The sequence below is a fragment of the Mesocricetus auratus genome, unplaced genomic scaffold, assembly GCF_017639785.1.
Source record: "Mesocricetus auratus isolate SY011 unplaced genomic scaffold, BCM_Maur_2.0 Super-Scaffold_100676, whole genome shotgun sequence".
NCBI lineage: Eukaryota > Metazoa > Chordata > Mammalia > Rodentia > Cricetidae > Mesocricetus > Mesocricetus auratus.
In genome coordinates, this window is record NW_024429266.1 from 150,564,141 (window position 1) to 150,587,388 (window position 23,248).

Sequence of the window (23,248 nt, forward strand, 5' to 3'; positions counted from 1 at the left end):
GGGTTCTGTTCCTAGCACCCACATGATGGCTTAGAACTAGTACTAACCCCAGTTCCAGAGGATTTGGCAATCTCTTCTGGCCTCTGTGGATGCCATGCATGCACAGGATGCACATTCAGAAGACACTCATATTCATAAAATAAAACTAATACATTTAGAAGTCAAAATCCTTTTTACAAGATAAAAAAAAGTTATTTATATTTTTGTAGCCCTGACTGGCCCAGAACTCCCAGTATAGAACAGACTGACCTTGAACTCACAAAGATTCATCTGCCTCCACCTGAATGCTGAGATTAAAGGCTTGTGCCATGACCTATGCTGGATGTTTTTGTAAACTATATTTACTGATCACTGCAGGGGGTGTCATTAGACAGATAGATGCACTTGGATCTTGTAGTCTATTTAGAGAAACAGGATTTGAGGCAGTAAGGGCAAGACATGAGTTCCAAGGGAAAGAACAGAGTGGACATGGTCTGTCACATCCAGGGGAATGAGCATCATCACTGGGGGAGTGCACAAGACAGAGATGGGTGGCATTTAGCAGTTCTGTAGTTTATCCTTCAATATGAGGACCCTGAACACAAGAAGTGGCTAACCTAAGGATCCCAGGGAGAGTGGCAACAATTGGAATACAGGACTGCAGACACTCTTATCCTTTGCCTAGCCTGAGGCCAACCTGACTGCCCAGCCTACATCATCTGATGGGCAGTGACGGTGGGTCATGCCCTACAGAACGAAGGGTTATGGGTGTCAGGGTAAGTGTAGACTTTGTCCTGTTAGAAACTCATTTCTAAAATAGGAATCATGGTCCCATTAGGCCTTTGAATTGTAGTGGCAGGCACTCGAGACAAAATAAGCAAACCATCAGTGACCATGGAGGAGGCTGTTGCTGGTATCTGGGGGGTGGGGAGTGGTGATGGAAGTCTAACTAGGCTAATCTGTGAGTTAAATCACTGGAACACTGAGATGGAACCAATAGGACCTAGTGTTTGTTGACTGATTATTTTTGGTGCTTTACTTTAAACACAAACTCAGTTAGAGAAAAACCACTTTGTATAGTTTCTGTGCAAAGCCAGGCCACCCAGAGGACACAGGCATGTTGTCTTAGTTAGGGTTTCTATTGCTGTAAAGAGACACCATGATGGACAGCAACTCATCCATCTTGACTCAAAGGCAACAGGAAGTGGACTGTCAAAGAGTGAAGCTTGAGAAAAAGATCCCAAAACCTGCCCCCAGTGACATACTTCTAACAGGTGTGGCCCAGATTAAAGGTGTGCCTTCCTTCCAGTCTCAAGGTCTAGATTAAAGGTATGTTTTATCCAACCTCTTCCACAAGACCACACTTCCTCCAACAAGGCCACACTTCCTAATAGTATCATTCCCTATGAGCTTATGGGGCTAAATATATTCTAATTACCATACATGGGATGCTAGGACTAAAATGAAATGGCCAGAAAGTTAATGGCCTTGCAGTTTGAACTGTCTGAACCTAATGGACATTGCTCAGTGGGAACAATATGAAGAAGAGCTGTTAGAGTGACAATCTAGTTTGGGAAAGAGATGAGACAGCCAGTCAGCATCTCCCCCAACCTGCTCCTTACCAGACTTCACTGTGCTATTCTTTTATGAACACTGTTGACCTGCATCTCTTCCAGATCATTCTTGTTAATTACAAACACAGTTTAAGCTCGACCATCTCTGGAAACACTATCCCAGCCCCAAGACAACCTGGTGCCCTGGGCAGAGATACCCGCTTCCCCTCCTTAGAGCAAAGGGAACACACACACACACACACACACAAAATTAATATTTTTTAAAAGTATAGAAGTTCCAGTGAGGGTTTCTGTTGCTGTGAGGAAGCATCATGACTAAAGCCAGCTGGAGAACAAAGGGTTTATTCAGCTTACACTTCCACATCACTGAAGGACTTGAACTCAAACAGAGCAGGATCATGGAAGCAGAAGCTGATGCAGAGGCCATGGGTGGGTGCTGCTTACTGGCTTGCTCCCATGGTTTGCTCAGTCTGCTTTCTTACAGAACCACCTGTCCAGGGATGGTACCACCCACAATGGGCTGAACCCTCCCACATCAATCACTTATTAAGCTGTCCTGGAACTCACTCTGTAGACCAGACTGACCTTGAACCAGACAGATCAGATTTGCCTATCTCTGCTTCTCAAGTGCTGAGATTAAAGGACTGTACCACTATGTCCATCTTCCTACACACAGTCCAATCTTATGGAGGCATTTCCTCAATCTATGCTCCCTCCTTTCCAGTGACTTTAGGTTGTGTGAAGTTGACATAAAACTAGCCCGCACAGAAGCAAATGAGATTTAATCAATGGAGGAAACCACAGACCCAAATGCATGCGCTTCTAAATAGCTCTTGAGTTACAGCACATCATAGGAAAACCTCAAGTCTTCTCAAAAATTCATACTATGAGAACGTTGTGTGTGGAAGTCCAGGGATGCAGCTGAATACTGGCAGGTATACTATAACTGCAAACACATGTATTTATTTTTTAAAAGGTTAAAAGTGAAGGCAGGCATGGTGGCACCTGCCTTTAATCCCAGAACTTGGCACAGGCAGGCAGATCTCTGAGTTCAAGGCCAGCCTGATCTACAAAACCCTGTCTCAAAAAAGCCGCAAATAAACAAACAAACAAAAAATGAACTAAACGTTCAACCTAAGAAGCTACTTAAAAAATACAAAGGAAAGCCAGGAACAGCAGCTCATGCTTGTAATCTGAGTACTCAGGGGGTTGAGGCTGTTCCAGGTCAGGGCTGAGCTACAGAATAAGAGCGTGTCTCAAAAATAAATATAGCATCGTGGCGTATGCCTGTGATTCCAGAACTTGGGAAGCAGAGGCAGGAGGATCTCTTTCCAGGCTAGGCAGGGCTACAGTTAGACCCTGCTTTAAAATAAATGAGTATGTGAGTGTATGAGACGGGATGTAAATAAATCAGAATACCTATAGTATCAGAGACATTAGAAAACAGTAAAAAGTACAACTTTGATTTTAAAATAAAAGCATGACTTATTGATAAACTAAGTGCAAATGATGCTGGTGAGGTGGCTTGGCAGGTTACTTGCCACCAAGCTTGACAACCCATCAAGTTTGATTCCTGGAACCAATGGTAGGAGGACCAACTCCTGACTGTTGTTTTCTGATCTGTACCTGCACTCATGCACACCTGCAGCACATACTCATGCACACACACGTGCACAAATAGTGAAAGTCTACATGAGTGCTTATGTGTTCTTGTGTATAGGCCAGAGACAACCTGGAGTGTCCCCCCTCAGGCACCTTCCGTTGTTTCTTTTCTTTATTTTTAATATTTTATTTATTTATTGTGTATACAGCCTTCTGCCTGCATACCAGCAGAGGGTACCAGATCTCATTCAAGGTGGTTGTGAGCCACCATGTGGTGGCCGGGAATTGAACTCGGGACCTCTGGAAGAACAGTCAGTGTTCTTAACCACTGAGCCATCTCCCCAGCCCCGTTGTTTTTCTTTTTGGGATGGGATCTTTCACTGGTCTGGAACTGCCCAAGGAGAGTAATCTGGCTGGCCACTGAGCCTCAGAGAACTGCCTGTCACTGCCTCTCCAGTCCTGCCACAAGCACACCACTGCACCTGGCGTTCTATGTAGGTTCTGAGAATAACTCATGTCCTCAGTGTCTTAAAAACTGAGCACTAGGCCAGGGGTGGGGGTGTGGTGGCACACGCCTTTAATCCCAGCACTCGGGAGGCAGAGGCAGGCAGATCTCTGTGAGTTCGAGACCAGCCAAGTCTACAAGAGCTAGTGCCAGGACAGCCTCCAAAGCCACAGAGAAACCCTGTCTTGGAAAAAAACAAAACAAAACAAACAAAAAAACTAAGCACTCTCCCCAGCCCCTAAATGAATGTTTTAAGTACAATTTATATTTAGCAAAATTCATCCCAGTAGTAGAAAAGCTAAAGGGACCAAATGGGGAAACAAAGGAGATGAGAAATCTACCCCTCATAAAGTATTAAAGTCCATTTGGAAGCCAAATACCCACAAAACAGTGTCTCCAGAGCAAAGCCCACGAGAGTCGCAGTTCACTCTGTACTAGAAAACCCTAACACCAAAGCAGCAAAGGGAAATGCACCGCCCAAGGCCTGGCCTGTCTCACCCAGCAGTCACAGCCTCACTTAAAACCACAGGATGTCACCTGCAGCCATTCATCCTAAGCATTACTGTCACAGAATGGCAGGGCTGTTCAGGGACATGGCTGGTAGAGTATGAGAAACAGACACAACTCTTAATCTCAATATAAACTCGACATCTCTATAAAAAAAAAGAACAAAACTCCTGCAAGGATATAAATGAAAAGGAAACTGCCATGACCCAAAAGAGGATCTCCCAGAAACCTGCAGTCAATAACCAGACTTCAGGGTGTGTTACAAGTGTGCCCTGACAGACCAAGTGAGGAACAGAAAAGGGCATTGCCAAAACCCAAAATGCTGAACACCCTGTGAGAGCTAACTGGATAAAGAAAGCAGGTGGAATTAATGGAAAAAAATACTTTGCAAAACTCATGAATCTGCTGAGTTCAAGGTTGGACAGGAGACAGTCTGCCCTGTCATGGTAACCACTGGAAAGTACCATGCAGGAGGCATGTGTGTGGCTCAGTGCAGCCCTCGCAGGATATGAATGGGGCTCTGACTCTTCTTCTACGTAAAAAGAGAAGCCACCCAGTCTTAACAGCACAATTAAAAGCCAGAAAGAAGCAAACCAGATGCATAGAATCTAAATGGAGAAGGCTCTGCAGCTTCCTATGAACCAGGAACAATGGATAAACATGTACCTTATCTGAACACAAGAGCTCATTACTATAAAGATGTCAGTCTGTGTGCTGTAACAGCTGTGTCTTGTATTGGTCAACTTTCTGTTTCTGTGACCAAGTACCAAAGATAATCAGCTCATAAGGACATAAGGTTTGGGGTCATTCTAAAGACATGCCCATGGCTGTTGGCTCTAAGTGTACTGAGAAAGAACTTCATAGTGGCAGAGACTCTCTGACCTCATAGTGGTCTGGAAACAAAGAAAGGCATGTTGGGGTCCAATAATCTCACTTCCTCCCACAAGGCTCCAAACTGGAGAACATGAGCCAGACTGGTGGTGCACACCTTTAATCCTGGGACGCAGAGGCAGGAAGATCTCAAGTTCCATTACAGGCCAGGCAGGGTTACATGGTGAGACCTTGAATTAAAAAACATGAACTTACATTAGCAATAACTATTAAGGGAGATATTTAAACCCAAAGTACAGGGCACATCTACAAAGCAGATGTAACCAGACCTATGTCTTATTGAAACTGAGGGCAAGCAGAAAAGGCTTCAAAGAAGCCCTGGAAAGTCACATTAAAACCACAATCGAAATTAATAGCAGTATTTAGATTGTATTCAACTTTACTAAAAAATAAACTACAGAGACAAAATACTGTACAAAAAGTGAATAAAGGCACAGTTAGGTGGGAAGAAACAGGAACACAGGCTCTCAGAATGCTCTAGAAAAGTTTACAAATACCTCTAAGTTGCTCTTTGGCTAAAATGGGAAGAAACAGTCCAGAAACAAAACTCATGGTAAAGTCTGTCACCTGAACACACCCCAGCCACTGAACACCAGCTACTAGGCACTCTGGGAGGCTGCTGAGCCTTGGGCAGAGGGTCCTACCAAGAAGAGCTCTCTAGAGGTGAGCAGAATAAATACAGTCATTTCACACCACAGCCTGGGCCCAGGGGATCATGGTGAAGATGTGCATCTAGCTATCACCCCAACCGAGCGCTGAGCCGATGGTGGAAGTGGGCTTTGTGTCTGTGCAGACACAGAGGTCTGGTGCTGGCCTCAGAACTGCTGCAGGATCATCTTGCGTTTCAGGTCACGGCTGAACTTGTTGATTCTGAAGAGCTCACTGTCGTAGAAGGCGGAGAGGTTGTGGATATTGATTTGCCTGGCCTGGAGAAAGAGCATCAGAGCCATTAGCAGGGGAGGATGCCACCCCTCACCTCTGGAAGGGCTACGCTGGTTCAGAGCTCCAACCCTGAGTTTCATCAGCTTCTCAGGTCCTGGACAAGGTCGCTGCTCCCCGGTACCCCCGTCTAGCTCCTCTGCCGTTACCTGCCGGCACACTCAAGATGGCTGCAGACTCCGCAGAGCAGCAAGCCCTGGCCATGCCCAGTTCTTACACACCTTGTCTACCAAGTCCTTCTCAGGAATTTCAATGGTGTCCTGCTGGGCCCCAAAGCGGTTGCGCTGATATGTCACCTGCTCAGCCACCAGCTGCTTCAGTATGAAGAGCAGAAGCTCATTGTTATCTCTCCGGAAGGAGAGGTACCGGGCAAAGGTCTGCGGGAAGAGGGCAGAGGTCATGTCAGGCCACCTTCACAGCTTGAGCCACCAGGGCAGGAGCTCCTGCTATCCCCAGGCCACAGCTAACCAAGGCTCCAGGAGACAGCCTCTCCATCCCGGCCTCAGCCACACCCACCTTGCGCATGCTACGCATGACACTGAACTTCTGTGTGTCAATGAAACTCTCCAGCATCACGCGGATGGCCATGTTGACATCATCTTCCATCACATAGTCCCGCAGGTGCATGCGTGCGTGGGCCTCTGCCATGCGGATCATGGACTCAATGTGGCGCACCGTGATGGGAATACTGCCCGTTGCCTGCAGAGAACAGAGTGGGCCTTTCTCAGGAGGAGAGGCAGAATGGACTAAACGCCAGGCAGCCAGAAGCAAAAACAGGCCTCTGGTCATCACTAGCGCCACTGGCAATTCTGCCCTTATCTAGTTCGTATCCTTCTGCTCTGTTATCCCGGTTTACACTGAACATTATGTGATCTAGAACAACGATGAGAGAAGCCATCGTTTCTGTAGGAACCAAGCTGAATGCTCTGAAGATCGCGATAACATCAAAACGGAAAGAAAAAAACAGTCCCAAGCAAAAAATCCCAGCTGGTATCTTGGTTACATGTGGTAAGACAGTCGGTGGCCTTGCAGTTCCATACGAAAACAGAGAGCCCAAACCAGCACAGCTCTCATGTTGATTTGGGTAAGGTTTATGTTAATACAGGACTTAAGCAATCAAAGACTATGGCCCTCTTGCACACAGTTAAGGTCCAACTGTAACCCAATGATTGAAATATGGAAAGCCATATTTTTTTCCAGTGCTGGGGATGGAACAAGGATCCTATCCATATAAGGTAGGCAATCACCATAGAGCAATGCCAGGCCTCAGAGGTTCTTAACACTGCCTGCTCTGATCCTGCCCCATGTCTGGGTCAGAAAGGCAGCACTGTGCCCCCCAGCTCACCATAGATTCCTTCCTTAGGTCACTGTACATCCTGGCCACTTTGTCTTGGTCCATCTGGTTAAGCTTTGGGTGGACTCTCTCCTTGGCATAGATGATGTACTTCTTCAGGACCTCCTGAGGCAGGGGTTCCACGCCATATGTGTTGGGCATTGCTGGCTCCAAGACGCTGCCGTTGGTCAGCCCCTCGTCCTTCTTGTTGCTGGGGTGGTGTCTGACATGGCTGCCAACCACAAAGCGGGCCAGCATCTCATCCTAAGACAGGAGATGGGGTGCGATGTAAGGTGGGATTAGGAAGACAGGGAAAGCTACACACAGCAAAGAGAGAGAGTGCCTGCCACACACGTTTGAGGCTAGGCAAGCTTATGAGCATGGCGGGCAGCCATAGGCTTAGGGGCCAGGAGACAGCTGTGCACTGAAGACAATCCCAGCTACTCAGGAGCCGAGACAGGAGGATTTCTTGAATGCTCTTTAGGAGTTGAGACCCTGTCTCAAAAACCAAACCATCAAAAACAATACAAAAAATAACAGAAAGTAACAAGCTAAGGAAAGAACAAGATAAGAGTAATGGAACCAAGGAGAATCCAGTCAACAAGAGGCCTCTCACCACAGGACAAACTAAGGAGCACTTGGTGATGGTGGTGAGGGAGGCACCCTAGGGGGAAGAGCACATTTAAAGCCCAGGGCTGCCTTTTAGAGGGAGAGCAGACACATGGGTTCATTAAGCATGAAGACAGCAGCTGCAGAGCTGGCGAGGGCACAGCTGGACAGCTATCCCCCTCCCAGCAGGTGCAGGGAGGATGCGGGACATATGGTGGCCACAAAGAAGATTCTGTGGGGAAGACAGGTGCCATGCAATCTACTCTTTTAATTGGCAGGCAAATAGGCAACAGCAGTCCCTGGGGTCAGAGGGCAGAGCCAGAGGAAGGGATTATAGGACAGGGTATGGTCTGTGATTAGACTGGGTAGACAGCCAGGGAAGGCCTGGGGAAGCCGTAAGACGTCAGGATGACACTTGGATATGAGGCAGTGTCCATACACTGCCAACCCGGTGTCCAGTACACAGCACAGGCAATGGCCCAGAACCCACAGGCGGCACCAGGGATGTAGGGGTGTACCTGAACTGGGTCCACAGTGTCCCTCACCACACATAGGACGTCAAAGCGGGAAATGATGGGCTCTGTGAGGTCAACATTCTCTGAGAAGGTCAGTGAAGGGTCATAGCGGCCCCCTGAAACACAAGGAGGCGAGCTCTGTCAGCACATTCATCCATCCCCCACTCCCCCCGACCCCGAGCTGTGGATGCTTTTCCGGGACCAGAATGCCTCCCAGGCAGAGGTGGGCCCAAGAGGAAGGGATCACAGGCACTGTCCGATTCCATCAGAACCAGAGCTGGTCCAATGCAAAGTCCCAGTCCAGCCCCAGCCCCATCTGAACAAAGTATCTGACGGCATCCAAGGATGGTACAAGAACTGCTGCACCATCACCCCGGGGTCCCAAGTCCTTCTCCTGGGTCCCCATCTGGTAGGACTTAGGGAATGGAGCTGTGTCTACTGACATCTTCAGGTCCACACTCTGCATTCTAGAGCAGACATACCTATGGGGTTGGCAGCAGCGATGACGGTGCAGCGGGCTTGCAGCGAGGTGACGATGCCAGCCTTGGAGATGGAAATGCTTTGCTGTTCCATGGCCTCGTGGATGCTGGTCCTGTCCTGGTCATTCATCTACTCAACAGAGCGTCACAGGAGGCCTCATCACTCTCTAATAAAGCCCTCCCACCACCGAGAGCTCAGCCCCAGAGCCCATCATCCCAGAGACCTACCTTGTCAAACTCATCAATGAGACACACGCCCCGGTCGGCCAGAACCAGGGCTCCGGCCTCTAAGGTCCACTCTCTGCTGACGGGGTGCCGCTGGACATATGCAGTGAGACCCACAGCTGACGCACCCTGGCCAGTGGTGAAGATGGCACGGCTAGACACTTTCTCGATGTATTTGAGGAACTGAGACTTTGCTGTGCCAGGGTCCCCACACAGGAGCACGTTAATGTCACCTCGAACCTTGTGCTTTCCACCTGGAGGAGGAAGGCAGGGATGGAGATAGAAGGTATGTGGGTAGGCAAGAAGGAGGGTCAGAGGACAAGGCTGGATCCCCTACCTGCTCCTCAGCAAATCAAAGGCGGGTCTCTGCAGGGGGTACCCAGCCCCAAGCCCTAGTAAGATGAGTCCAGAGGATTGAACCATGGAGCTTTGGGACACAGCCAAAATAGCACATGCGTCACAAAACCCTGAGTGCGCCCTGCACACCTGAGATGGTGGTGAAATCACAGCCTGGGACTAGACCACAGCTAACCAGCAGAGACATAGCCCATTATAGTAGACCACAGTGAGCAGAGTCCAAGCTCACTGAATCCTCTCCTGTGGACTTAATCAGAGGCCCATGCAGTACTCTTGCTAACTCTGATGTTTAAAAACAAAACAGAGCCCTGTAATCCCTGCAGGGAGAGCTGGTAAGAGGGGCTCACCTGGGTTCTTGGGCTCTCCTCCAAACAGAGCCAAAGCCAGGCCTCTCTTGATGTCTTCATGCCCATAGATGGAGGGTGCAATGCTGGCAAAGATCTGAGGAACAGAGGGAGACCCATGAGACTGGAACCCAGCAGGCAGGCACGAAACTTAAGTCCCTGCCTTGGCTTCTCTTGGTGATGGACTATAATCGGTGAGTGAAAAGCCAAATAAACCCTTTCGTCCCCAAGCTGCTTTTGGTCATAGTCTTGCTATAGACAGCAAACCAGGACAGACTCTTTCCTTTAGAGCACTGATATAGCCATAAATAAAACCTGTCTGAGAGGCTCAAAGCAGCAAGGCTGGCCATGACTGACAGCTAAGGCAGCAGGCAGAGGACAGTGCTGTGAATGTATTGGAAACGAAGATTCTAGCACAACCCTATCAGGGGATCCTTGAAGAAGTAATTAGGCCAGCAGGGCTCAGTGCCACATACAGTGGGCTCCAGTCAAAAGGAGCTAAGCCTCTGCTCTTCTGTCATGAAGGCCCTTACCACAAGTGGACCCTCAATCTTGAACTTCCAGCCTCCAGAGACAGAGCAGGGTGCAGGCTCTTCCCGCCCCCACCCTAATGCCAATATTCAGAGACCCAGCCTTGGGGATAAAGTGCCTGGCTCCCAGAGATTCCTGGTGTACCCCTGCCCAGCCACCTGCCTTCTCTCCAATCTGCTGGTCCTTGGAAAGGCTGGTGATCATCTTCACATCCTCATCGGTTAGCTCACTGATGGCTACTTTGTTGTCCTTCTTGGCAACATGGTTGGCCAAGATGACAGTGGCAAAGACTGGAAAGCCATTGGCAGTGTTAAGTGAGCCGTCATAGTTATTGTGGTAAATGCCAGTCAGCTCCTGGGAGGGGAAGGTCACATGTCAGAGGGTGCAACCTGGTATCCCCACAGTAGGGTCTACACTCATGCTACTTCCCCCACTCCAAGCTCCGTATGCTGCAAACGAGATGAGCAACCCAGGAAGTATAGAAACAGGAGCTTTGTCCTGCTGTGTTTTCCATGGGGTGGGCGAGTATGCATTAAAGACTTCATCCTAACTTGGCACAACTGCAAAGTGTTAGTGAGGTCATTTAAGGTGTGCCCTTACCCTAGACCCTGACACAACTCCTTGCTCCCAACTCTCTCATCCTGGGCCCATGGAGGTGAGCAACCACATTCCCTCACCACTTAGAATTTTGCACTGTGCAGCCACAACCACAGGCCCAAGACCATGGACTAAAACTAAATGTCTCCTTCTCCAAGCTGACATGTTGTACCTCTATGATACTGTTACAGCAAAGCTGAGTGACAACCACCACTCTGACAGAGCTGGAGAAAAGTTCTTCTCCTGACTCAAGAGCTAGTGCCAGGCTGAGCCCCACTTTGAACACTAATCCCACCCCCACTGGCCACAGCAGACCCCACCAGTTCCTGACAACATCCACTCACTATCTCGTCTCCTGGCTTGCAGCTGTCCACCAGATCAGCAAGGAGAATAGCATCCTTGGAGCGGGGCAGCCGGCCAGCCGCCACCTTGCCGGGACTCTCTTGGATGCGGATACGCTGGTAGTTCTGATAGATGGTCTGTTCGGAACAGAAAATATCATGGTCCCCACATGGCCAACTATTCTCCGCAAATCACAGCCTTCCCACGTGCTCCCACCTGGCTGCAGTCCCCAAAGGATAAACAGGACACGAGAGCCACAGAGGCCAAGGACGGGACAACTGTCACCCAGTGCCATCCCTGGGCAGTGTCTTTCTCTTCTGGGCTCTAGCCTCTGTTCTACTCCCTGGAACCTAGATTTGCCTGTGTCCACACACTAGCGCAGTCATAAGCGGTGCAATTCTTGGCAGAATACTGAGCTTGAAGCATGACCTTACGAGGATCAAGCTGGCTCATTTGTATGAGCACCTACAGCAGCACCCCAATAGCAGAGCAGGACCACACGGTGGAGGTGTACCATGTGCTGTAATATCCCACTAGTTCACTTACAGTCCAGAAAACAGACAACATGCTACAGTCTGCAAATGTTCCCGATGGCCTATCTGTAGAAGGCACTGATGCTTCAGTCCATGTGTGAGAGATGAGGAGCCTTGTGGGAGGCCTTAGGTCCTAGGGGCATGGCCTTGAAGGGGACTATGGGAGGTAAGCAGTTTGCTGTACCACACGTCATCACTGTCACACACAGGCCCCAAAGTCACGGGGTCAAGCATGACTCTAATCCTTCCAGTCATTTACGTCAGGTGTTTGGTTACAGGAACCCAGAGCTAACTGATATGTAAGACACAGGGGCTTAAAGTACACAATGTCAGGTGATGGTGACGTCACCATAACTTTAAGCCCAGAACTCAGGGGGCGAAGACGGGTGGATGTCTGTGAATTGGAGGCCAGCCAGGACTAAACAATAAGCCCCATCCCAAAAAACAAAAGCAAAACAAAAGCAAAAGCACACAATCACATCTATGTTTGCCTGATCCTTAGCACACTTCTGAGTGGGTGACCTTAGCCATCCAAATCTCTGAACATCTGTTGTTCCACAAGATGAGAACTGTGGAACCACGCCCCCCCCAGGATGTAATAAAAACTAAGACCCAAATAAGGGCTAATCCCAACTAGAAAAGCTTAGTGTCCAAGTTTGTAACATGGCTAAGTGGGGCTGCAAAAGACGGAGAGGCACAGCTAAGTAAGCCTTGGAGCTGGGTCATTCAAGTGAAGCAGACCTGGACTTGACATTGTCACAGGCAGCTTCCTGTCCAGGTGGCCCTAAAGACAGCTCAGAACTATGGAAAGCACGACAAGTGCTAACGTTCTAGGAGCCAGGCACTAAGGGGCAGCAGGCATCCTCACAAGAACCATGATCTCCAGCTTCAGATGAAGGCAGATGTACCCAAGACTTCAGAGCAGAGGTGTGTGAGTCTCCCAAACAGGGATCTGCAGGATCCAAGGTGGTTATAACCCTGGAGACCCCCTCAAAGGGCACCAGGTGCCAGCCAGGCTCTACCAACAAATCAACATGTGATGGGCAAGTAGATGCTCTATTGGGGTGGACAGGAAGAAAAGTAGGCCCTGTCTACCCCTTTCTTTAGAGACCACAAATACACCAAACAGGATCACCTAGCTTCAAACATATTGAATTCTTAAAGTCTTGAGGCCAATCTAGCTAATTCTGGCATGTTTAACTGCCTTTAGGTCTCTTGGTCCCAGAGATGGGTTAGGTCTTGCACATCAAAGGTAATGTGACAGGTTTGGGTTGCTCACCTCTTCCATGTTGATCTCAAAGGGCCCAGCAGACTGGCACTCAGGGCAGGAGCCAGGCTTCACTTCCTGATTTTGAGACTGGCAGAAAGGCCCCAGTACAAAGTTGCACTTGCTACAGTTATACTTGACCATACTGAGCTGGGGCAGGACTCCAGTGCAGCTAGTCACCACGCCGCTGGTACGGATCAGCTGGTTCAGATGCAGCTGCCTAGGTGTGGGAGGTAGCAAGCACATCAGAGGCTGTGGGGTACTTCCTACCCCACTCTCGGAAGTAGGCCCCGCTCTCTCCCCGTGTTGTGGAGTAATCTTTTTTGTACACTGTGAAGATGTGTCTTTGCCAAGGCATCTTCTGATTGATTTAATAAAGACCCAAATGCCAACAGCTAAGCGGGAAGAGGTTAGGTGGGTCTTCTGGGCAGACAAGAAGATGAGATGAATCTAGGCAGGGGAGAGACCCCAGAGAAGATGGAGAGAAAGCAGGGCATGCATGAGGAGAGGTAAAATCCCTGAGCTAAGTGACAGCATGTAGATGAATAGAAATGGGTTAATTTAAGGTATAAGAGCTAGTTAGAAATAAGCCCAAGCTAAGGTCGAGCTTTCATAATTAATAAAACTCTCCTTGTCATTTTTGAGCTGGCAGTCCCAATGAGAAAGTACTGCTACACATGGCGCCCAACGTGGGGTGCCAGATGAGGCTGCCAGATTACCTATTTGTTCCAATGTAATAAAAACCTGGGAGTCAGATACTGAGATTAAAGACCTGGAAAACCCAAAGAAAGCAGAACTGGCTAACCTTCTCTCCGTTTTCCCCAAACCACCAGCCCCGGAAACTCCATGGAATTCTTTCTTCCTTTCTTCCTGTTTTCCCTAGCTGTCTTCCTAAATCCTCCAAGAACTTTATGGCTAATCCGTGTCAGCCAATTGCCGACTCTGTCCTTTGATTCAAGGTTGCTTTACTGGCACAGTGGATTGGCTGTACGAACAACTCTCCAACACCCCTGCTCACCTCAGTGAACGCAATTCCTCCACCAGAGGCAGGTGGGAAATGCGCACATGAATGTGGTTGGTGATGCGGTCGTATTTAGGGTACATGGCTAGCACCACCTCCAGGGCGGCCTCATCAAAGATCTGCAGCAGCTCAGCTGGGGCCTCAGGCAGGAAGTATGCCAACACATGTTCCCGGGCCGCCAGGTCTTCATAGTTCACCACCAAGCTCTCACGGTTCTCTAAGGGAGATGGTGGGTTCGAATGATGACATAGCCTAGGGCCATGAAGGTAGCTAACGTCTTAGAACCTTGATGGCCAAAGCTCTCCACCCAAACCAAACCTGAGTAGGCCAGAAAGTCCAGCTTGCACCCTAGGCCCAATACCTGTGGCTGGGCAAAAGAGAGCCAAGTGATATATTAACAACATGCGTATCTCTGGGATGTCATACCCAGGAGGAATAGGCAGGTCATGGAAAAAACCTATAGAAGAACTATAGCCATTTCTGGAGGGGCTACCATAGCTCCACGCTGTCATACCCTTTAAAGCAAATGTTGTCACACAGAAATGTGACCACTTTTGCACCAAAGTTGTAATGCAGAGGTTGGGGAGTAGCTCAGTGGCAGAGCACATGCTTAGAATATGCTAGGCCCTGGGTTCAATCTGACATTGCAAAAACAAAACAAAACAAACAAGAAAAACCCCACAGGGTTCTAGTACATTTTTAAGCATGTCCCCAAACAGCCCAGCTCTGGTGCAGACATAGGAAACCCTGGGTTCCTCTGACAGGATGCCTCTGGTTCTGTCCTTGTCACTAAACGTTCCTGTGCATAATGTGCTTAGTGTGCTACAACAAAGCCAGCAGGAGCAGCCTTGATGGCAGGATACAGGCGACAGGCCACATCACCCCTCAGTGCTGAGACTGAGGCGCACCTCAGTCAAGACCAGAGCTGTAACCCTGTGTTCCACCCCAGCCTATCTGGAACACACCTTTGCACATATCACTGATGCGCTCCTTGAAGACATTGTGGCCGTGGCTGTCCACATGGGTGCGCAGGAAGTTCTTGAAGCGGTGATGGATCTCCAGCCTGGGTCCTGCCATGCTCACCCACTCACGAACTGAGTGTCCCTTTAGATCCTCCAGGTTCTCAATGCTCTCGATCATCTCTTCATCCTCCTCACCATCCTCTGTGGCGCGCTCTACCTGGCGGCGTTTACGGGCAGGCCGCTCCTCATCTTCCTCGTCACTGTCTTGGGTAGCAAGACCCTCATGTAAGCAAGCTTCTCCCAGTATCCTCTCCACAACACTTGCTACCCATGCCACCCCCACTTCCTGAGGTTCTAGAGGTCCAAGTGGCCCCTTTGGGATGCCCACCAGACATACCATACAGCAGCCCCCGGCGCATGCGGCCCAGGCCTCTGCCAGCCTCTCGGTCCCTCTGCCTCATGGCCCGCTCTGCTGCCTCCCTCTGACTGGCCGTCAGCTCCTCCACGTCTTCATCATCCAGGGCCAATCCCTCTGCCTCGTAGACATCAAGCTCAGGAATGGGACGGTAGTCTCTAAGAGAGGCCAACAACAGACAGTGAGACTCCAAACAGAAGGCTGGAAGTTTGAAGAACATTATTTGGGGACTCCATCTGTGTGCTTGAGGTGCACAGCCATAGGATCCAGCCACCCGTGAGTCTGGGCAGAACAAGTCCCACAGTCACAGCACCGCCTGCTGGTGGTAGTTGATGGATGAGGTCAATGATTCCCCTAATGCAGTCTCTTCCCCAAGGCACTACCCAGCTTGGTCTTGAGAAAATTACCAAGGAAAGTATCAAATGAGACCATTTAAAAATCTCTAAGCATGAAACGGTCACAGCCAAGAACAAACTGGGGATTTGTTTTACAATGTGTGTTTGATGTATGTGTGGGGGTGTTTTGTCTGTATGCATGCCTGTCCAACAGTGTCATGGAGGCCAGAGGGTGTTGGATCCCCTGGAACAGGAGCTGGGAATCAAACTGTGTCCTCTGTAAGAGACCTGTTTATACATACTTTTTGCTTTCTATATTAATGTATGTGGGGGGGGATACGTGTTTGAGGTCAGAGGGCAGCTTGTATGAGTGGGTTCTATGGATGGACTCCGGGTGGTGTCAGGTTTAGTAGCAAGATCCTGTACCCGCTGAGCCATCTCATCCGCTCATAAAGGCTTTATGAGAAACTGGGGACTTGTAACAGGGTGAAGACTAAGAAAACCCAATAAACACAATAGAATATGGGCTTTGGATAACAACTATGGGAGAACCTCTAAAATCCACAACCCCAGTGGAAATGCAAGGCACTAACTAGCTAATCAAGTCAGCTCGTAACAGTGTGAACACATATGGGGCTAGAGATGGCTCAGTGGTTAAGAGTACACACTGTTCTCTCTCTCTCTCTCTCTCTCTCTCTCTCTCTCTCTCTCTCTCTCTCTCTCTCTCTCTCTCTCTCTCTCTCTCTCTCTCTCTCTCTCTCTCTCTCTCTCTCTCTCTCTCTCTCTCTCTCTCTCTCTCTCTCTCTCTCTCTCTCTCTCTCTCTCTCTCTCTCTCTCTCTCTCTCTCTCTCTCTCTCTCTCTCTCTCTCTCTCTCTCTCTCTCTCTCTCTCTCTCTCTCTCTCTCTCTCTCTCACAGGGTTTCTCTGTGTAGCCCTGGCTGTCCTAGAACTGGGTTTAAAAGTGTGTGCCACCACACCCCGCTCACACACTGCCCAGCACCTGCACTTAATGTGTGTACCCGCACAGATATACTTGACCATATAAAAACAAAAATAAAGGCGCTGAAAAGATGACTTGGGGTTAAGAGCACTGGTTGCTTATCAAGAACCTGGTTTCCATTCCCAGCACCCACACAGCAGCCTTCTTTTGGCTTCTGAAATCACCATGTGGTGCACACACATAAAATAACTTTTTAAGTTTAAAAGAAAAAAAGAAAGAAAAGGAAACCATCTTTGCCAGGTGTAGTAGTGCATACCCTTTTACTCCCTGTCCCAGGAAACACAGCCAGGTGGATCTCTGAGAGTTTGAGGCCAGTCAAGGACACACAGTGAAAACCAAACTCTAAAAATTAACACCAATATGAGAACAGGAGAAGACACCTGGGTGAGAAGAAAGGATCTCATGAGTTAGAATTAAAATGACTACTAAGGACATTCTGAAGAAAATCTATGATTACTTTTAAGGGTGGGGAAAACAGAAAGAAACTCCAATAAATGGGTTAGGGATAAAATCCCAGGGTGGCCAATGAATACACAGTAGGTCATTACTCAACCTTAAAACAGAAGGGGGAACCGGGAGGTGGTGGTGCACGCCTTTAATTCCAGCACTCAGGAGGCAGAAGCAGGTGGATCTCTGTGAGTTACAGACCAGCCTGGTCTACAAGAGTTAGTTCCAGGATAGGCTCCAAAGCTACAGAAAAACCCTGCCTCGAAAATTAAAAAAAAAAAAAAAAACAAAAACCAAACCAGAAGGGACTAAGACAGGTGTTACAGCATGGATGATCTTGGGGATCTCACACCAGGGGACTAAGCCATACCATTACCATATGGTTCACAGACTCAGTGAATCAGTGGGTGGAGGGACAGCGTTTATGGGGAACAGAGACCCAGTTCTGAGATGATAAAAGGTTCTGGAGATGGCCAATGGTGATGGCTACACAGTAACTCAGATGAATGCCACTGAGCCACACACTAAAATGAAGACACCTTGTTATGTATCTTATAAAAAAGGAGAGAGGGCTCAGCGGAGGACCCGACTCATATAACCCAACCTGTACCTCCAACTTCAGGGGATCTGACTCCTCCTCCTGGCTTCTGAAGGCACCTACACATTCAAATGCATAAACACACAGACACTCAAGTATACACAATTTTTAGTTTAAGGAGGGGGCAGGAAATGGGGCTCTCCAGAGAGCTGCTAATTCCCAATAAGAAAAAGGAATTATGGTTTGGTGAGATGGCTCAGTGGTTAAGAGCGTTGGCTGCTCTTCTAGAGGACCTGGGTTCAATTACCAACACCTACATGGCAGCTCAAAACCTGACAACACCCTCACACAGACATACATGCAGGCAAAACACCAATGCACATAAAATAAAAAGTCATCTAAAAAAAATCTCAACCTGGGCAGTGGTGGCACATGCCTTTAATCCCAGCACTTGGGAGGCAGAAAGAACTCTCAGTGACTTTGAGGTTAGCCTGGTCTACAGAGTGAGTTCCAGGACCACAGCCAGAACTGTCACACAGCCGGGCCTTGGTGGCGCATGCCTTTAATCCCAGCACTCGGGAGGCAGAGGCAGGTGGATCTCTGTGAGTTCGAAGCCAGCCTGGTGTACAGAGCTAGTTCCAGGACAGCCTCCAAAACAATACAGAAAAACCCTGTCTCGAAAAACCAAAACAACAACAACAACAAAACAGAACTGTCACACAGAGAAACCATTTCAAAACACACACACACACACACACACACACACACACACACACACACACACATCCTTAAAGAAGAAGAAAATGGAGTTAGAGGAAGCCAAGACCTTGACCCCAGTGGGTCCAGGGGTTATACCTGCCTTGTGTCCTCTTGCCACCTGAGCATACCCCTTCCAAAAACCCAGACAGACTGGCTGCCTGAAAAGCTCATACTCACTGGCTCAACCTTCTGAGTTATTCCAAGACCATCAAGCAGTCTCTTTCCAAGTGACCACTTGTTAGGTACTTGAAGTACTGTCTAACACAGCTTCTTCCCTGTGGTGCGTGAGTCCCAGAGTCCCACTGCCATCTCGTCTTTGAGTGGGTGATGTGATTCTACAGTCCAACAGGCTGCAAGCTCTTTCCTCAGGGCCTCCCCACAGAGCCAGCATCTCCCAGGGAAAGGGACCTCTGGAGTTCTCTTCCTCAGGGTGACCGGTAAGGCTGCCCCCTTCCTCTGGTCAATGTTCTCAAACTCTCAGAACAATCAATCTCACATTACCAAAGTCGCATCAAGTAAGTCTATTCGCCTTTTCAGAATTCACCAGTGGTTTCTGAGCAAAGTCTGTTCCAACCCCCAGAGGATCTCAGTCACCCAAAACAGTGACATTCCAATTAATCTATAGCAAAACACACCAACCAATCTGGATCTCATAGAATTTCAAAACCTTTATGCCTAAGACAGCATTTCTGGACTAATGAGACAGCTCAATGGCTAAAGACTTATCTCCAAACTCCAATGTGAGTTCAGTCCCTGAGACCTAACAGAGGAAGGAGAAAGATCAGCAAGTTGTCTCTTGACCTCCACATGCGTGCCATGGCATGTGTGGCAACACACACACACACACACACACACACAATGAACAATGTAGTGAAATAGTTTTAAAAGACAATACTAGCCAGGAGTTGGTGGCACAAGCCTTTAATCCCAGCACTTGGAAGGCAGAGGCAGGCGGATCTCTGTGGGTTCGAGGCCAGCCTGGTCTCCAGAGTGAGTGCCAGGACAGCCTCCAAAACAATACAGAGAAACCCTGTCTCAAAAAATCAAAAAAATCAAAAAAAAAAAAAAAAAAGACAATACTAAAACAACAAGTAGCTGGGTGTGGTGGTGCACACCTTTAATCTCTGGGAGGCAGAGGCAGGTAAATCTCTGGGTTCAAGGCCAGCCTGGTTTACAAAGTATACAGCTAGGGCTGTTACACAGAGAAAAACAAACAGAAAGTTGAGGGGCTGGAAATGGCTCAGTGGTAAAGAGTACTGGCTGCTCTTGCAAAGGACCTGGATTCAGGGAACCTACACGGCAGCTCACAGCCATGTATTACATGTATTAACTACAGTTTCTGGCCTCTGTGCATGTGGTACACAGATCTACCGTAGGTAAAACTTCACCCGTACATTTTTCAGAAAGGACTGAACTTTGAAAGCACTGTGCTGAGTGAAACACCGGCATAAAAGGACAAGTATCATACAACCCCAGTTCAGGCCAAACTGAAGAGCTATGGAGAGGAAGAGGAGTGAGCCAGGTGGCGGCGATGGCGCTGGGAACTGGGATCCACAGGCAGGAGGGACCTCAGCGGGGCACCGGGAACCGGCTCAGAAAGCATGCACTAAACATCCCAGCACTTGCGCTGTACAAGGATAAGGCTTATAATACAGAAATTAGCTTCTTTCTTTGCGAACTGTCACTACATCAGATAGTCTTCAGACATCTTTAGGACCCTCCCCAAGGTCTTCTCACTTTAAAGAGGTTTGAACACGAGAGTGAAGACAGACAGGGAGAGAACTCCGGGGAGAAGCCCTGACCCTGAGCCCAGGATGATCTGGATCAATTCCTCTCATAGCTGGACATACACCACATACCTAGTCTTTGCTTAAAGCAAAGAGCTGAATGAGGCAGAAGACCCCTGACAGTCTCTCTGATGGCTCCCACCCCACAGATATCCCCCAGGCACAAAAGGAGCGTGCCACAAGGCTCCTAGGTGCCATATAATTGGTACCTGATCCCAGCTGTGAAGTAGGGATCTGACTGTACTGACTGGCAGAGCTTCCTAGCAGCCAGCCTCCACCTTCAGTAAGTCTGTATATAAACCTGAACCCTGACCCAGAGCCTGACGCATGCTGGGTCAGGGTCTGACTGCCGCTACACCTTCATTTTCAGACGCACCACGCAGTGTGTTGGGAAAGTCAGAGAGAAACACTTGCAGTCCACTTCCCATCTTTCTGAGTTGGCATGCCTCTTGAGATCAGACTCTATGGGTCCCTCCCTTCCCCTGAGCTGGGGCTTGCCTGGGCCTTAGGGTCTAGTCTGAGCTCTACATAGTTAGCTAAATGGATCTTCACAGTGGTTGGTGAACCTGTCTCTCCCCAACCTGAACCATGACACATTCAAAGTCGCCAAGTGTATACACTCATGTGTCCCCAAGGCCAGGTCACCACACACGAGGGTCCTTCTGCTAAACCACCAGCTAGCAACAACAGAGACCGAAAGTACCTCTCCATGCCATCACCAATGAGCTCCTCGCCATCCTCTTCTTCCTCAACGGGGCCCTCAGTGCCCAGCAGCCCCTCAGACTCATCCTCAAATGGGGGGAGGTCTCTGCCAGGGCTGGAGGTGAGGGCGTCCGCACGTCTGGAGCTGCGGCCAGGGCTGGAGGTGAGGGGGTCACTGACCCGCCGCCGCCGGGCAGGGCTAGATGCAGCCGAGAAGGACTCAGAAGACTCCTGCAAGAAAGGTTGCCATCAGACACCGCAGGGACACAGGCTGACACCCACCTGGTTACCATGGGGTCTTCCCCCTTGGCTGGCTGTCTCCTGTGCACCAGACACTGTTCTCAAGGACATGGAAGCCTTTCAGCCTTGAGTCCTTTCCACTTGCTGGGCGGCCCTCTGCCTGCATCGATCTGAACCAATTCAAGGGCCATCTCCTCACATACTGGGTCACTCACCTCTTATAAAAAAACCCAAAGGGGCTATGTAGCTTTTTTTTTAAGTCGTTTATAATCTACTGGAACCCCAACAATATGCTGGGTGCTGGGACAAGGATTAAGGATTAAGAGGCATCAAGGAACACCAACTGAAGGAAAGAACAGACCTTTACTCTTTAACAAGCCAGAGTCGTGAGCCCCTAACACTAAGAGCAGGGAAGCCATGTCTGATGTCACAAGTATGTGATCCCGAATACCCAGGAGTCAGCCTGATGATGCCAAGCTCAAGGTTAATCTGCACTACAGGCTGAGTTCAAGATCAGCCTAGGTGATCTAGTGAGATCCTTTCTCTCTCTTTCTTTCTTGTTTTATTTTTTCGAGACAGGGTTTCTCTGTGTCTTGGCTGTCCTGGAACTTGCACTGTAGATCAAGCTGGCCTCGAAACTCAAAAGATACGCTTGCCTTTGCCTCCCGAAAGCTGGGATTAAAGGCGTGCGCCACCACCGCCCGACTGTGAAACCCTATTTCAAGACATGTGGATCCGGGTGCATGGAGCTACATGGTAGCGCGCTTTCCCTACACGCGGGAGGTTCTGAGTTCCACTCCCTGCACCCTCACCACCCAAAGTGCATGGAGACCGGAGGCCTAGGGACACGTAAGGGGCGCAGAGACGACCCGTCCCGGGCTAGAGCAGGTAGCCCCGCGCTCAGGCCTGCCACTGGAGGAAGAGACCCGGCAAAGCAGGCCGAGGCCCCTGAACACCGCCCGCCCGCGACCAGTCCGCTCCTCACCGCCATTTCTGCGCTCGCTCCACCGGACCAGCAGCCACCGGTTTTCGCGCGAAAACTGGATCACGTGATCCGCTCTTGCCCGGGAAGCTCCGAAAGGAGCCAGACGTCACGACGTCCGCGTCAATCTAGGACGGGAGGAGGGCTAGAACGTTTGGTCACGCCTACATTAAGTGAGGTCCCGCCCTATTCCCTGGAGACCGGCCCACCGCTTTCAAAAGGCTGCACCCAGGCGGCTTGTACACTTCGGCTTAAAGGGTTTGTCACCATTAAGTGATGGAGCTGAACTTTGGGTCGCTGGTGGCTCTAAGGACCGATCCGGCCTCCTAGCCATGAGACCTTGGTGTCAGTATGGCCACTTGATGTAACTGAGACTGTTTTCTGATTTCTTCCTGATTTGATATTAACTTCTTACAAAGCTCTGGAGTTCAATCCTTCATGCGCTCAAGCTGCTGTGGGCTTTTATCAAAGAGCAAAGACGCAGGGAGGGTGTTCCAGGTGGGAGGGTGTAGTGTGAAGCCGTGGAGTGCAGGCTGGAGGGGATAGTGACCCTTGGTTCACAACTTGTGATGGGGTGGGAGAGCCCAGATCACAGATCTCCCGTCTGTCTAAAGCTGGAGCTCTGCTTTGACATGAGGTCATTCTGAGGGGCAGGTGTTGTGTGAAGCAGTAGCTACCACCTGTTGAGGTGGGTTAAGATAGGCTGTATGCTTCCAGTGAGGGACGGCTGCTGTTCCTGCGGTCCTAGACAGCTGGATCTCACCAGGATGGGATTTCTGCTCTATGTAGTACAGCCTGAATAGTTCTTGGTGCCTTGGGCACGAATAACTCTGAACAGGACCTAGAGTGGAGCAGGCAGGGGAAGCATGGAAGGAACCACAGAAGGTGGGATCTTCAGGTCTCATGGTACAAGAGATACCCCTAGGTGCTA

General features: G+C 49.3%; 1 protein-coding gene across 1 annotated transcript; it reads right to left on the reverse strand.

The window, feature by feature from the left end:
- Positions 1-5,419: 5,419 nt before the first annotated feature.
- On the reverse strand, positions 5,420-22,423 carry Mcm2 (minichromosome maintenance complex component 2). Its single transcript, XM_005071241.4, has 16 exons — positions 22,321-22,423; positions 21,097-21,326; positions 15,510-15,685; positions 15,116-15,376; positions 14,148-14,367; positions 13,142-13,349; positions 11,332-11,466; positions 10,553-10,744; positions 9,863-9,956; positions 9,162-9,412; positions 8,937-9,063; positions 8,458-8,570; positions 7,343-7,594; positions 6,514-6,696; positions 6,219-6,374; positions 5,420-5,984 (listed from the first exon to the last, which is right to left on the reverse strand). Exons 1-16 carry the CDS (start codon positions 22,324-22,326, stop codon positions 5,874-5,876), a joined length of 2,715 nt encoding a protein of 904 aa, XP_005071298.1. The 5' UTR covers positions 22,327-22,423; the 3' UTR covers positions 5,420-5,873.
- Between the last annotated feature and the right edge of the window lie 825 nt (positions 22,424-23,248).